Source organism: Macaca mulatta, chromosome 9, assembly GCF_049350105.2.
Source record: "Macaca mulatta isolate MMU2019108-1 chromosome 9, T2T-MMU8v2.0, whole genome shotgun sequence".
Lineage (NCBI taxonomy): Eukaryota > Metazoa > Chordata > Mammalia > Primates > Cercopithecidae > Macaca > Macaca mulatta.
In genome coordinates this window covers 26,895,779-26,911,666 of record NC_133414.1, presented here as the reverse complement: position 1 = coordinate 26,911,666, position 15,888 = coordinate 26,895,779, and the positions used below count along the sequence as shown (strand labels likewise).

Genomic DNA, 15,888 nt, shown 5'->3' with positions numbered 1-15,888 from the left:
TTCTTGCTGTGTGGAAGGAAGAAGAACAAAAAGGGCCAAACTCCCTCCACCAAGCCCTTTTACATGTAAGGGCATTAACCCATTCATGAGGGCTCTAAATACCTCCCCAAATACCCCACTTCCCAACACCATTGCATTGGAGATTAAATTTCTAACACATAAATTTTGGAGGACACAATCAGATCATAGCACTGATTATATGTAAATATATCTCCATTTTAAGAATAAATAGAAAAATTTATTCAAGACCAGAATAAAAAACACTCGATCTAAACATTGAGTGCAGGAAAAGGGTTAGAAAATGTTATAGAGGGGGCAGTGTCCAAATTACGTTAAGCCTTAGAGGTCACAGAAAGGATTTTGGCTTTTACTCTAAGTAAAATGGGGAATCCTTGGGGAGTTTTGAGAACAGGAGTGACATGGTCAGTCTAATTTTCATGTTAAAACTGGCTGACATTTTGAAAATAGATAAGATTCTAGGGGCCAGCACGGAAGAAGAGAGGCTAGTAAGAGCACATGGTGACAATCCAGAAGGGGTGGATCACAGTTTAGACCAGGTGGTAACCGTGAATGTGGGAGGGGCTCATTAGATTCTTGCTGCATCTTTTTTGTGTTTTGTTTTGTTTTGTTTTTGTTTTTGTTTTTGTTTTTGAGATAGAGTCTCACTCTGTCGCCCAGGCTGGAATGCAGTGGTGCCATCTCAGCTCACTACAACCTCCGCCTCCCAGGTTCATGCCATTCTCCTGCCTCAGCCACCCAAGTAGCTGGGACTATAGGCGCCCGCCAATGCGCCTGGCTAGTTTTTTGTATTTTTAGTAGAGATGGAGTTTCACCATGTTAGCCAGGATGGTCTCAATCTCCTGACCCTGTGATCCACCCACCTCGGCCTCCCAAAGTGCTGGAATTACAGGCGTGAGCCACTGCACCTGGTCGATTCTTGCTGTATCTTTAAAGGTTTTCTAATGTGAGAGAAAGAGTGGTATCAATAATGACTCCTAGGCTTTTGGCCTGAGTAACTAGAAGGATACAGCTGCCATCAGTGGACACTGGAAGGCTGAATCTGAGGGAGAGATCAGTGCTTCAGTAGAGAACATGATAGGGAATTCTGTTGGATGTGCAAATGGAGTGGTTGCCTAAGCAGCTGAATATGAGCTGGGAGCTCAGGAGAAAGGTTTGGGCTGGAGATATAAATTCGGCAGTCTTTGGCATATAAATAGTACTTCAACTTTGCGGCTAGATGAGATCACCAAGTGAGAATGTACATTAAGAAAAGCTACAAGAACTCAGTCCTGAGGCATTCAAGTATGAAGAAGTGGGAGTTAAGATGAAGAATCAACAAAGCAGGCTGAGATGGAGCAGGGAGTGAGGTAAGACAAAAACCAAAAAGAATCTAGTGTCCCGGCAGTCCTACCTTTCCTTCTCTTACACCTACTCACCTTTCAGGTCTCTGCCAAGGGATATTTTATTCCCTAAACTTGATTAGATATCTCTCCTAAGTGCCTCCACAGCATCCTGTCTTTACTGCTTTCTTAGTGTTTGTCACATTGTATTATCATTGTTTGCATTAACTCATCTCTTCCTCTACACTGTAAGCTTCTTGAAAGGAGAAATCAAGTTGTCTTGCTCATAGAGTATTCCCAGAAATTAGCATAGTGCTTGGCACACAATCACCACTGAACATAAGTTGGCTGAGTTGAATTTGTCAAGTCAGTACTTATCTTCTGGTTTCAGACATGTTACTGGTACACTAGAGTCCACTATGATTATCTAAGCCACTAGCACCATACATACATTTATTTCATCATGCTTATTTTACTATGTAACAATTTCAATTTTTCTGACATTAATTGGTATGTCTCATGATTCTGATTCAGGTAGAAGGGAAGGAAGAAGGAAAGCAATACTTATTTGTACATATTACGCATACATACCAATACAACTGTATACATATGCATACATTTGCCTTTCATATGTAGTCACATTTAAGCATTTAACCTTCCTCACAAATTTGCAAAGAAAAGTATAATTAGCTCAATTTTATAAGAGAAAAAAAACAGGGTTTAGGAATGTTAAGTAACTTGTCTAAGGTCACTCAAATGGTAAAAACTGGGATTTAAATATCTGTAAAGCACTTGCATTAGAGTAGGCAGATAGCCAGACATGAGCAGGAGCGGGGAGCCCCTGAAAAAGGGAAGTCCAAAAAATTTCACACCCCAGAGGTTGCATGCTAGATATGAGCAGAGAGAGGGGAAATACCTATGTAGAAAGGAATGCCCCCAAACACCCCTTAAGATGCCCAATGATCACTCATTCTGTAGTTAACCTGTCAGAATGTAGCTAGCTACATGCTGAGAAGAGGGAAAGAGGGCAAAGGAGAAATTCCTAAGAGATACGCAGGTGCAATAAGTACAGATTTAGCCACGACATGACCTTCCTGGGATGGTGGTAAGGAGCAATGCTGCCATTAGGTAGAATTCGTATCTAATGCTAGGCCACACATGAACATCAACAGACAGCAAGGGAGAATCCTACAAACCCAGGGTGGCAACTGGGTGGGGACTCGAGGCAGAAGTGGGAAACTAATCAGAGACAAAGGCAGAGACTTGAGACACAGACAGGAACTTAAAGGGTCTGACATAATAAAAAGAGCAATGTAGAACTCTTGGAGCTGCTGGCTCATCCTCTTTCAAGGAGCCCACTTTGCCCCATCTTTCCGAATGTACTGTTCTCTGCTACTACTTTCCACCCAGATCAACCCACTCTTCTCTTGATGTGTACGTTGAAGACCAAGCTCTGATTTTTTTTTTTTTTAATCTTGCGCAAATTCCTATCTAAGGAGTCTTGGGAGTCATGCCCTACAAACCATAAATTCTTATCAGCTTTTATTTAACCCTATATCTCATGTCTTACTTTCCAATCTGACTCTGGCGTAACATTATGTGACAAAGAATAAAATCAAAATACTTTTACCCCAAAACATGTTTCTGTGCCATATTTTCAAAGGGCCCTGCAAAACTGTCCATTGTGAGGGAAAATCTGCATCTGTAAAGAATCTCTATTAACATAGCTAGATGTTTTTCTTCCTGACCCTCCCAATCCTGAAGATATTAACTGAGTGTCTAGCACCTTTTAACGGTCTGAATAGGAGACATTTGTCATCTATCATCTCTAAGGGCAGCCACTATGAGACTTCAAAAGAACCTTGGTCTCCACAGTCTTTTATCTTAACCTGAACTTTTCCTTTCTATTGATCCCAGGTCTTTAGACAAATTCAATCAATTGTCAACCAGAAAGTGTTTTAATTTACCTATAGTCTGGAAGTCCCCCAAACTTCAAATTGTCCTGCCTTTCTGGACCAAACCAACATATTTCTCAAATGAATCTGATTGAAGTCTCATGCCTCCCTAAAATGTATAAAACCAAGCTGCACCCCAACCACCTTGAGCACATGCTCTCAGAACCTCCCGAGGGCTGTATCAGGGGCCGTGGTCTCTTATATTTGGCTCAGATTAAATCTCTTCAAATATTTTAGAGTTTGACTCTTTTCATCAACAACTTCCTTCAATAAACATTTGCTTACTTTACTAATTGTCTTTTGGCCAAATTCTTTCTCTCAAGTAAGACAAGAGCCAGGAACTCCTGCACTTCCTGGTAACACCAGGGTGTGTTTGCGTGTGTGTGCATGCAAACAGTAGTTTTACAGTATGCAACATAACATAAATGTCTACTTTAAAAACATAATTATGTTACTTACTGGAAAGTATAGGAGCAGAGACCCAAAAAGGATCGTTTCCAACAGGATAAGGCCCGATGCCCGGATGCTCTGTAAAACAAAATAAAAACGTTATTACTAACTTACATTTCTAAGCCTGGAGAATTATGCTATTGTGAAAATGCCACAAGACAGTAGGACAGCATTCTTTGGGGGAAATTAAATAAATAAATGAAAATTGGTTAGTATTCAGGTGGGTATAAAACAAACATGCAAAAAGACTGATTATAAAGGTGATGATAGGCTTAATAATATCACCAGTGGCTTCATGAGGTTTTGTTCTCTAAAATTTGAATCATTAAACAGTCTGAGCAGCTAAGAACACTACTCTGAAGATACTTTTGAGCCGAGAAGTCTTCTGCCGATTGAAGGTCTTTTCTCCATTAAAGGGTTCGTGGTCTCACAGGCTTCAGGGAATGAAGCCGTGGACCAACCACAGAGGCGAGTGTTACAGCTCGATTAGAGAAAGGGGCAGACCCAAAGAGTGTGCGGCGGCAAGATTTATTAATGCAAAAGTGAAAGTAAAGCTTCCACACGGTGAAAGGGGTCCCGGAAAGATTGCCGTTTCCGGCTTGGGTGTCTTATGCTTATATCCCCTTATGACCCCTCCCCTTTTCCTTTTTCTGTCCTATAGATTTAGCTTATTTTCTATCCGCTTGTGGGTTGGCGGGCCTGATTGGTTAAAAACATCGCTGTGGCTAGAGCTTAAACTCGCCTTTGATTGGTTGAGGTTTCAATTCCTTAGCTTGCAGCTATGACTCAATTTGGCTTGGGGGAAAGTTCCCTTAGGGAAGTCCCTATTGACCCAGGAAGTCCAGCCAACTTAGCCGTTAGTCCCTCACTTTCAATCCAAGAAATTTACAAATGAGATCTTGCCTGCATTTTTAAAATATGAGCCACCAGTGCATACTGAATGCTATCCCTAAACTATTTCACAAATACCTGTGGGATAGTGTTGGTGGATTTAAAAAAAGCACAAGGTCTTGAAGTCTTCATATCTCCCCCCATGCTAAAATATAACCCCTAAAACTCACAAACAGCTTCGCTATGTGAACAGTATAAATCACATTAAATAACAGGGGTATCTCACCTTGTGAACATGCATACATGTTATTCTTTACTCAAAATTCAAAACAATTAGTTGATTTGATTTTCAAATAAATTTCTGAATAGTTTGCTAAGCATGAATATATCTAATAACCTTAAGATATTTTGCTAGACTTAAAAATAGCATTATCTTCTCAAAGCAAAATTCTTAGAATTGAGGCAAGAAATGAAAGACCAGAAAAATCAATCTTATTTTCTACAATAAATGTTGCTTTCATGAATTCAAGCATCAATATACAGCAAGTATATTAATTAATACTACAAACACAAAAGTAGGTCATTTTAGACGAGCTGTGTTTTCAATAAGTATAATACAAAATGTATACAGAAATTACACGTGGTGTAAATATCTTAACAGGAAATAATTTGCAGTAGTAATAACTAATTTTGTAACAATAAAAAAATTCTGAAAGGCCAAACCACAGTAGTGCATTATATAAAAGAACTGTCAGACAACTGGATACCCAGAGAGAAAAAATTCTAATTGCCCTTCCAAAAATCCCTGTGGGGCATTGTTAAATATATAGTTACTACTTTGTGTAACCCCTCAAAAAAACTCAGCACTTGCATTAATTTAAGAATTTGGGAATAGAGAAACAAGTTTAGTCAGTGAACAGCCTTGATTATTTGAGTGGCTTCTTGCTATTGGTCATTATGTTAGATAGCAGGTGCTTTTGGTGAAAAGAAAATTTCTATCAACAAGCATTTAAATGGGTTTTGGCTGGCAGAATTCCCAAAGTGGCAAGGTACATTTGCATAGTATGCCTAGTTATGAAGCTTATTTTTTAAACTTTCCCAAAAAAGACACAAAAAATGAAAATCCAAAATATTATACATGACTGTCTGTAAAATAATTTGTACACTATTGGTTGAGTGAATAAGAGGACATGAAAAGCTGCTGCAAGGTACAGTGAAGCAGACAGACTTTGGAGTTAACTCCCTCTCAGTTTGAATGATGAAATAACCACTTTGCGTTAGGCAACCTTGAACTTCAATGGTCTCACCCGTAAGATGGGTGTTTTAATCTTTACCTTATCAAATCTGACAGATTTATTAAATATGAAGCATGCAAAATGGCTGGCATTGTACCTGGTACTTAATAAGTAGGTACGTATTCTTCAAGGTAGAGAACAGCAACAGGATGATGACTTTGAAAACTAGAAGGAATATATCGCTGACAGTCAAATTTTGTTTAATGCTTGTTATCCAAAATGACCCAAACAGAGATGAATGCCTCGAGCAGGGGACCAACAGTTCCTTCCCAGGGCTGTGATCATGCTATGGTTTGATGGCCTCTTCCATCCTGCAATATCTCTTGAGATTTTAGGTCCAGTAGGCTTGGTAGCAGTGTCACAACCATCACTGCCACATAACAGCAGCAGGAGTACATGCTTTTATATTTTCTCAGAGCAAATAATCTGTCTCCTTTTCATTTGTAATTGTTGAACAGTCTTCTTAAGAGTTCACTGCCTTGCTCCTGGCTAAGCAGAGGAGCCCATAATTTCAGTTTACAAATTGGAACTCTGACAGGTGGTTCCATAATAAAATGTAAGTCCTGTTACAAATGTGCACTTTTTTTCTTTCAAAATATTATTTGGAAGAGCTGGCTTTGTGGCCTCGCAGAATGAGCAGGAACCCAATGGGTGAGATTTTAAGACAGAGAAGAGACCCATGCTCCCAAAAATATTTCCTCCACTGTCTTATTGGTACTAGAAAATCTTTTAACTGGCACAGAGCCTTTTATTTTATGCTTGGTACCAAGGATTAATATACAATTTTGTAAGTAATACATTGACAAGTTCAAAGCAAAATATAGGAATCTTGTTTAGAGTCTCACTGGTAGGGTGAGGAAGGACAGAAAAGACACTAAGTGTGTACGGGGGGTGGCGGAGGTTGAAAACTGAAGATGGATGAGAGAGATAATGAGCAAAATAACAGAGACCAAGAAAAAAAAGTCATCTCCTTCACAGTTATTCCTGAGATAGAAATAGTGATGTGAAACTATAAGCAGAGTTGTTAACTGGGAAACTTAAAAAAATCTTAATTGAAAGATGATCAGTAATAAGCAGTATGACACTATTTCTACAAAACACATACACAAAAAACAACACTATACATTTCTCTATCCAGGCATACCTCATCTATATATCTGTCTGTCCATCCATCCATCCATCCATCCATCCATCCAGGCAAACCTCAGAAATATTTTGGGTTTGGTTTCAGACCACAGCAATAAATCAAGTACCAAAATAAAGTGAATCACACAAATTTTGTGGTTTTCCAGTGCATATAAAAGTTACATTTACACTATAGTGTCGTCTATTAAGTATGCAATGGCATTATGTCTAAAAAATAATGTACTTGCCTTAAGGAAAAAATACTTTATGGCTGAAAAATACTAATAATCATCTGAGGCTTCATCAAGTTCTAATCTCTTTTGCTGGGGGAGGGTCTTGCCTCCATGTTGATGGCTGCTGACTGATAAGGTTGGTGGCTACTGGAAGCTTCGGATGGTTGTGGCAATTTCTTAAAATAGGAAAACAATGAAGTTTGCTGTACCAGTTGGCTCTTCCTTTCATGAGATTTCTTTGTGGCATGTGATGCTGTTTGATAGCATGTTACCTACAGAGGAAGTTCTTTCAAAATTGGAGTCAATCCTCTTAACTATAATAATGCAATATTCTAAATCCTTTGTTGTCATTTCAACAATGTCCATAGCATCTTCACCAGGAGTGGATTACATCTGAAAAAACTACTTGTTTGCTCATCCATGAGAAGCAACTCCTCATTCATTAAATTCTATCATGAGATTTACGGTAACTCAGACACATGTTCAGGCTTCACTGCTAATTCTAATTATTTTGCTATTTTCACCATATCTGCAGTTAGTTCCTTCACTGAAGTCTTGAATGCCTCAAAGTCATCCATGAGGGTTAGAACCAACATTTTCCAAACTCTTGTTAATGTTGATATTTTGATCTCCTTCCATGAATCATAAATGTTCTCAATGGCATCTAGAATAGTGAATCCTTTCCAGAAGTTTTCAGTTTACTTTGCCCAGATCTATCAGATGAATCACTATGGCAACGATTGCCTTACAAAATGTGTTTCTTAAATAAGAAGATGTGAAAGTCTAACTCCTTAATCCTTGGGCAGTAGAATGAATGCTGTGTTAGTGGGCATGAAAACAACATTAATCTCCTTGCATATCTCCATCAGAGCTCTTGGGTGACTATGTGCATTGTCAATGAGCAGTAATGTTTTGAAAGGAATCTTTTTCTGAGCAGTAAGTCTCATCAGTGGGCTTAAAATATCCAGTAAATCATGCTATAAATAGATATGCTATCACATCCAAGCTTTGTTGTTACATTTTTACAGCACAGGCAGAGTTGCTTTAGCATAATTCTTAAGGCCCCTAGGACCTTCAGAATGGTCAATGAGCATTGGCTTTAACTTAAAAGTCACTAGTTGCATTTGCCCCTAACATAAGGGTCAATCTTTCATTTGAAGTTTTGAAGCCAGGCATTGACTTCTCCTCTCTAGCTATGAAAGTCCTAGATGGCATCTTCTTCCACTAGAGGGCGATTTCATCGACACTGAATATCTGTTGTTTCTTGTAGCTACCTTCATCGATGATCTTAGCTAGATCTTCTTGATGACCTGCTGCAGCTTCTCCATCAGCACTTGCTGCTTCACTTTACACTTTTATGTTATGGAGATGGCTGCTTTCCTTGTACCTCATGAACCAACCTCTGCTAGCTTCTAACTTTTCTTCTGTAGTTTCCTCAACTGTGTCAGCCTTCACAGAATTGAAGAGAGTTAGGCCCTTGCTTTGGATTAGGTTTTGGCTTAAGGCAGCATTGTGACTGGTTCAATCTTCTATCTAGAGTACTCAAACTTTCTCCATATCAGCAATAAGGCTGTTTTGCTTTCTCATCATACATGCGTTCACTGGAGTAGCATTTTTAATTCCCATCAATAATGTTTCCATTGCATTTACAAATTGGTTATTGAATGCAAGCCAGCCTCCACTATGTCTTTCTTACTAAGCTCAATCACTTCTAGCTTTTGATTTAAAGTGAGTGATATGTGACTCTTCCTTTCACTTGAACACTAAAGGCCATTGTAGGATTATTAATTGACCTAATTTCAACATTGTTATGTCTCAGGGAATAAAGAGGGCTGAGGAGAGGGAAGAAGATGGAGGAATTGCTAATTGTGGAACAGTCAGAACACATTCAACACTGATCACTTAAGTTCACCGTCTTACGTGGGTGCAGTTCATGGCATTTCAAAACAATTACAATAGTAACATCGAAGATCAGTAATCACAGATTACCACAACAGATATAATACTAAAAGCATTTGTTGAAATATTGCAAGAATTACCAAAATGCGACACAGAGATACAAAGTGAGCACATGTTGTTGGAAAAATGGGTATGATAGATTTTCTCAGTGTACAGTTGCCACAAACCTTTAATTTGTAAGACACGGTATCTGTCAAGCACAATAAAGCAAAGTGCAATAAAATAAGATATGTCTGTATACATATACACACCAAACAGATGTCTGGAGGATACATACTAAGTTGATAACAATGTTTGTTTATTTTTTCCGGACAAAAGGGTAGATTTGGGGATAGATCAACTTACCTGGAAATATGTTAATATCTTTGAAGGAGAGGTAGTCATTTATTGCTATGTAATATACTTTAATACATAAATTTTTAAAAACCTTTGTGTCAACCCAACTATTTGAAAATCTATGATTTTAGGTGGGGCATGGTGGCTCAAGCCTGTAATCCCAGCATTTTGGGAGGTCGAGGTGGACGGATCAGTTGAGGACAGGAGTTTAGGACCAGCCTGGCCAATATGGCGAAACCCTGTCTCTACTAAAAATACAAAAATTTGCTGGGCGTGGTGGCAGGTGCCTGTAGTCCCAGCTACTCGGGAGGCTGAGGCAGGAGAATCACTTAAACTTGGGAGGCAGAGGTTGCAGTGAGCCCAGATCGAGCCACTATACTCTAGCCTTGGCAACAGAGCAAGACACCATCTCAAAAGAGGAGGAAAAAAAACAAAAAAAGAGAAAATCTCTGATTTGGTATTGTAATATGCAAAATATTACTCAATAAGTCTAAACAAAGCCCTTCCTTTAATATTCTTTAATGAATTTTTATTTGGCACCAGCTGATTCATATAATCATCAAAGACTGTATCTTATAATTTTTGCAGGTGAATATAAAGCTGGAGGTATTATCATTGAGCCTAACTCTCTGGTTTGGAACCCATAAACCCTAATAAATATACCTCCCAAGTTTACAATAGAGGTGAGTATATTCTACCTTACTCCATTTCCATCCCAACTTCCCTACTTTGTAAACTTTCAGAACTGACTTATGGAGGTTTATAACAGCCAGATATCAAACCCATAGACGAAAAAAAAAAATGTCAAATTATACCAATTTCTATCAAATTATATCAAAGTCAATTTCTAAATTCCATGTTTGGATGCCAAGTATAGAAGCATAAGATGAAGCACAGTTGTAACTACCATAAAAGATTTGCCTGGGATATAAGCACCCAGAAGAAGCTTAGTCATTGGATATAACAAGAGAAGAATGCTCAAGGCTGCATTTTTAGAAGTAATTAAAATGGTTTATTATTATTTTCCTGATTTTATGGGGACTAACTACTTCATTTATATTTTTAAAACATTTTTAACCTCTGGGGAAATTAATGTATATCTTGCTAAAACAGGGCAGCTATTTTTTGGTCACTGCTGATTTCTTCAGCCTTACAACATTTAGAGTTTCTATTACAAAAGAAACCTCTGAACATGAATATATTTTTATATAGTTGGACCCAGCATCTATGAGGAAAATATAAGAGAACAACAGAATTATATTTTGAAAGAGATGAACTAGCATAAGTTTGAAAGACAAACCAAGACTATATAAATCTATATCCTTTTAAAAAAGATATACCAATGCAAGCAGGATGAAAAACTTATGATCTGTACTTTTTCTTTTAAAATTATGCTCTTTCAAGGAGAAATTCATGGACAGAGGGACTTCATATGAAACCTGACAAACACCCAATAAAATAATTACACAATATGGATTGGAAAAAAAAAATGTAAAATGTGATCCTAAAGAGAATCTTAACATTGAGAGGTATGAGGACACTATCTTTCAATAATTTTATTAACAATTACATAAATGGAAAAGAATGGACTACATCCAGTTTGAAAGACTGCATGTAGTTAGCTTTTGTTAAGATCTATGATAAAATATTTAAAAACCAACCAAATTTAGAAAAATTTGTCAAGGCACAATTGTATAAAATGTGGTCAGTTAAAATCAATTTTAGGTTTTTAGGAGAATTCTCAGCAATAAAAAAGCTATTTTTATAAAAATGAAGAGATAGGGTCATGGCAGAGACTCCCAAAGTAAAATGTATGTAATTCAGGGAATTACAAATTGATGGATTAAACCACACAGACTTGATCACTAGATGGTCTGGAACTTTGGTATTAACCATTAATTAGCTATGAGATCTTGGGTAAGTTGTTTAACCTTTGAGCTTCAGTTTCTTCATTTATAAGATGGGTGTAATAATGCCCAGGTGTATATTGTTGCAAAGATTGGCAATAATGCTGCCTGGCACAGAGCAGGGGCTCAGTCAACGGTAGTTCTTCATGAATCTGTCAAGTACAGACAGAGGAAATGAAGTCAGCAGAGAAGCAAAGCTCACTCAGCTGATCAGTGCCAGACCAGTCCTGTCTTCCACAGCTGCTGGTTCCCAATTCAGTGAGATTTCCTCAGTGATTTTCTCACCCAAACTAACAACAATAAAACATGTAATAATATAATAACAAAAACATGTAACACTACCAAACTACTTAAAAATAAATTACAAGTAAGGGTTTGGTTCAGGTGTTATAAAAAGTTTACGGCCGGGAGTGGTGGTTCACGCCTGTAATCCCAGCACTTTGGGAGGTCGAGGTGGGCAAATCACAAGGTCAGGGGATCGAGACCATCCTGGCTAACACGGTGAAATCCCGTCCCTACTAAAAATACAAAAAAGTTAGCCGGGCCTGGTGGCGGGCGCCTGTAGTCCCAGCTACTCAGGAGGCTGAGGCAGGAGAATGGTGTGAACCCGGGAGGCGGAGCTTGCAGTGAGCAGAGATCAGGCCACTGCACTCCAGCCTGGGCGACAGAGCGAGGCTCCGTTTCAAAAAAAAAAAAAAAAAAAAAAAAAAATTCCTAGTCAATTTTAAATTCCTCACAGTCTTAACTAAAACACTAAAAGAAATTGTCATATGGCCTTAAGTAGGTATTCTTTCTAACTTGTAAGACTTCATAAGAAAGCGCATTTTTTCATACAGTGTAATTTATACATGAACAGTTTAATACGAACTTTTTGAAGAGTAAATTTATCAAAAAATAAACTTCACATTGATTTATACATAGTTTTCTGTTCTTTACAATGGTATGGCACACTACATTAAAAAATTAATGATGTTATATACATGTGAAATTAGAAATAACAAGTCATTAATTATTATGATTTACCATCTATTGCTGGGCAGAAACTTCCCATGGTTATGGTGATTTGTTGTTGTTGTTGTTTTGTTTTCAAAATTTACATGAGATGCTTGTCAATTCGTTTTGCTTTGTTTCAAATAATGTGCACACTTAAATGTATTCCCCTCCAGTTTCATCTGATTTTATGTCTCAAAATTGCTGACTCACTGCAGTTGCAGAGAGGCAGAATAGCTTAGATGCAGGAGAGGGAATGTTTTGATACCCTTAACTTAGCTTATCCCTCATATACATGACCAAAAGCAATTTAGCACCCAAACACTTGTTATCAGCCTTCTCCCTATCTTTTGGACCCCTTTTCTGGCTAAGAAGCCTTTAAAATACATTCCTAAGATACGGATGATTATGCCCTTACTTGGCCTCATTTTTCCAATGGCTTCATTGTAAAAATATGCAAAATTAGCTGTTACTTCTCTGTAATCTATTTGTGACCTTCAAATTCCTTTTTCTTCCAATAGTACTACAGAGCATAACTCACATTTCACTTAAATAAATAATCTAAATGAAATTAAATCATACAGAAGTCATACAGTCAAAAATACCACATAAAGAGATCTTGCCTTGATGGGTTACCATTCTTAAATACAGTGGTATAAAATTACGGAAGCACACAATGTCATTTTCTTAGACTTCTACTGTTCATTAAAAGCTATTAACAGGCCAGGCGCAGTGGCTCACACTTGTAATCCCAGCACTTTGGAAGGCCAAGGCCGGTGGATCACCTGAGGTCAGGAGTTCAAGACCAGCCTGGCCAACATGGTGAAACTTCCGTCTCTACTAAAAATACAACAACAACAACAAAAATCGCCAGGCATGGTGGTGGGCACCTGTAATCCCAGCTACATGGGAGGTTGAGGCAGGAGAATTGCTTGAACCTGGGAGGCGGAGGTTGCAGTGAGCTGAGATCGTGCCACTGCACTCCAGCCTAGGTGATGGGGCGAGACTCCATCACACACACACACACACACACACACACACACACACACACACACACAAATCTATTAACATTGTTTGTCAAACAAAAATTAGACTATTAAAAGAACAAATACCCCCCATGAAAAATCCTAAGAGAATAAAAATTAAACTCTAAAATTTTATTAGATATTTAAAAATGTGACACTATTGACAGAAAACACTTGATTACCCTTTCAAAACATCACTCTTTCTTACACTCAGATAAACTCACATATTAGTGAGTTTGACATCAGTAATTTTTTAAAACATAAAATGTACTTTATATTTAGAGAAATCCAACAGACTTCACAAGTCATTCCTCAGTTTCACCCGACTGCTAAGTAAAACACCAAAAGCAATGGCAACAAAAGCCAAAATAGACAAATGGGATCTAATTAAACTAAAGAGCTTCTGCACAGCAAAAGAAACTACCATCAGAGTGAACAGGCAACCTACAGAATGGGAGAAAATTTTTGCAATCTACTCACCTGACATAGGGCTAATATCCAGAACCTATAAAGAACTCAATCAAATTTACAAGAAAAAAACAAACAATGCCATCAAAAGGTGGGCAAAGGATATGAACAGACACTTCTCAAAAGAAGACATTCATACAGCCAACAGACACATGAAAAAATGCTCATCATCACTCGCCATCAGAGAAATGCAAATCAAAACTACAATGAGATACCATCTCACACCAGTTAGAATGGCAATCATTAAAATATCAGGAAACAGCAGGTGCTGGAGAGGATGTGGAGAAATAGGAACACTTTTACACTATTGGTGGGACTATAAACTAGTTCAGCTATTGTGGAAAACAGTGTGGCAATTCCTCAAGGATCTAGAACTAGAAATACCATTTGACCCAGCCATCCCATTACTGGGGATATACCCAAAGGATTGTAAGTCATGCTGCTATAAAGACACATGCACATGTATGTTTATTGTGGCACTATTCACAATAGCAAAGACTTGGAATCAACCCAAATGTCCATCATTGACAGACTGGATTAAGAAAATGTGGCACATATACACCATGGAATACTATGCAGTCATAAAAAAGGATGAGTTTGTGTCCTTTGTAGGGACATGGATGCAGCTGGAAACCATCATTCTCAGCAAACTATCACAAGAACAGAAAACCAAATTCTGCATGTTCTCACTCATAGGTGGTAATTGAACAATGAGATCACTTGGACACAGGAAGGGGATCATCACACACTGGGTCCTATTGTTGTGGGGGGGAGGGATAGCATTAGGAGATATACCTAATGTAAATGACAAGTTAATAGGTGCAGCACACCAACATGGCACATGTATACATATGTAACAAACCTGCATGTTTTGCACATGTATCCTAGAACTTAAAGTATAATAATAATAATAAAAAAAGATGTAAATAATTTTTCTTTAACATTTGAACCTTTTTAATCTCAGAAGTTTCTGGTTTTTTAAAAATTTGAAATGTCAAGAACCGTGTTCTGCAAGGCAAGTACTTTAAAATTCTGCTGCTCACACCTAGGCAAAAGAGCCCATCAACTGGTTGCTAGAACTCATCAGTAATGCTTCAGTCTTCTAAAAAAGGGGAAAAAATGTCATAATAGGAAGAGAATTTCTCAGAAGTGTTAAGTTTATCTTTAACACACTGTCTATCCTCTATAGTACGTTTGGAAGTGTATGAAATGCCCAGAAAAAGTGTAAAACAAAGAAACATTTCCTGTTTTGTTTGACATTTGGAGATAGCCTAAACATTCCAGGGCTTGTTATGTTCCTTATGCTATACTCTAAATGTAACACAACAATTTATGATTCTGACAAGACATTTAGAAGGATACAAAAAAGTGTGATAAGCATTTCAGCAAGAAAACAAACAAAAACTGATTTAATAAGGTGTAACAGATGCCCCCTATTTGCAAGAAGAGAAAGCTGTTCAGAAATTAGCAGTATTGTATTTTGACAGGCAAGCAACAAAGGTAGACTATAAAGGGTTTTGGGGTAGCGATTCTTATTTAGATGCGTGATGAAGACAGGAATTCAAAACTCAATCTCTAAAATGGTATGAACATTTATATATCAAGTTGGATTCTGATTTGCCTCCAAGTTGGGAGCATTAAGAACTGCCCAATGGGTATTATAAAATTTAGTCCACATTGAATGTATCATTCTTCAAGTTGTCTACCAAAGGACAAAGTGAGAAAAAAAAAAGCGGGGAAAGTATTAATTAGCTAACATCCTGTTACACTTTTATTGTCAGTTTTAGGCATTTGCTTCACCAAATTCTGCTGTTTCATTGGTCTTTATGCTTATCAGTGAATTATTAACATGTTGCAATTACATATCTTGGTATTTTAGAGTCTCATATATTCTATCATGAACATGAGTAATGATTTTCAAATAATGAATTCACAAGCCTTAACTAGATAATGAATGCTAACTTGTACAGCATT

General features: G+C 37.7%; 1 protein-coding gene across 1 annotated transcript in view; it reads right to left on the bottom strand.

The window, feature by feature from the left end:
• The window catches only part of GPR158 (G protein-coupled receptor 158), a 432,618-nt gene that overhangs the window by 134,625 nt on the left and 282,105 nt on the right, over positions 1-15,888 (bottom strand). Inside the window, exon 5 of the mRNA XM_001101165.5 lies at positions 3,755-3,823. Coding sequence (XP_001101165.3) covers positions 3,755-3,823 — 69 coding nt within the window. The remainder of the gene's footprint in view (positions 1-3,754; positions 3,824-15,888) is intronic.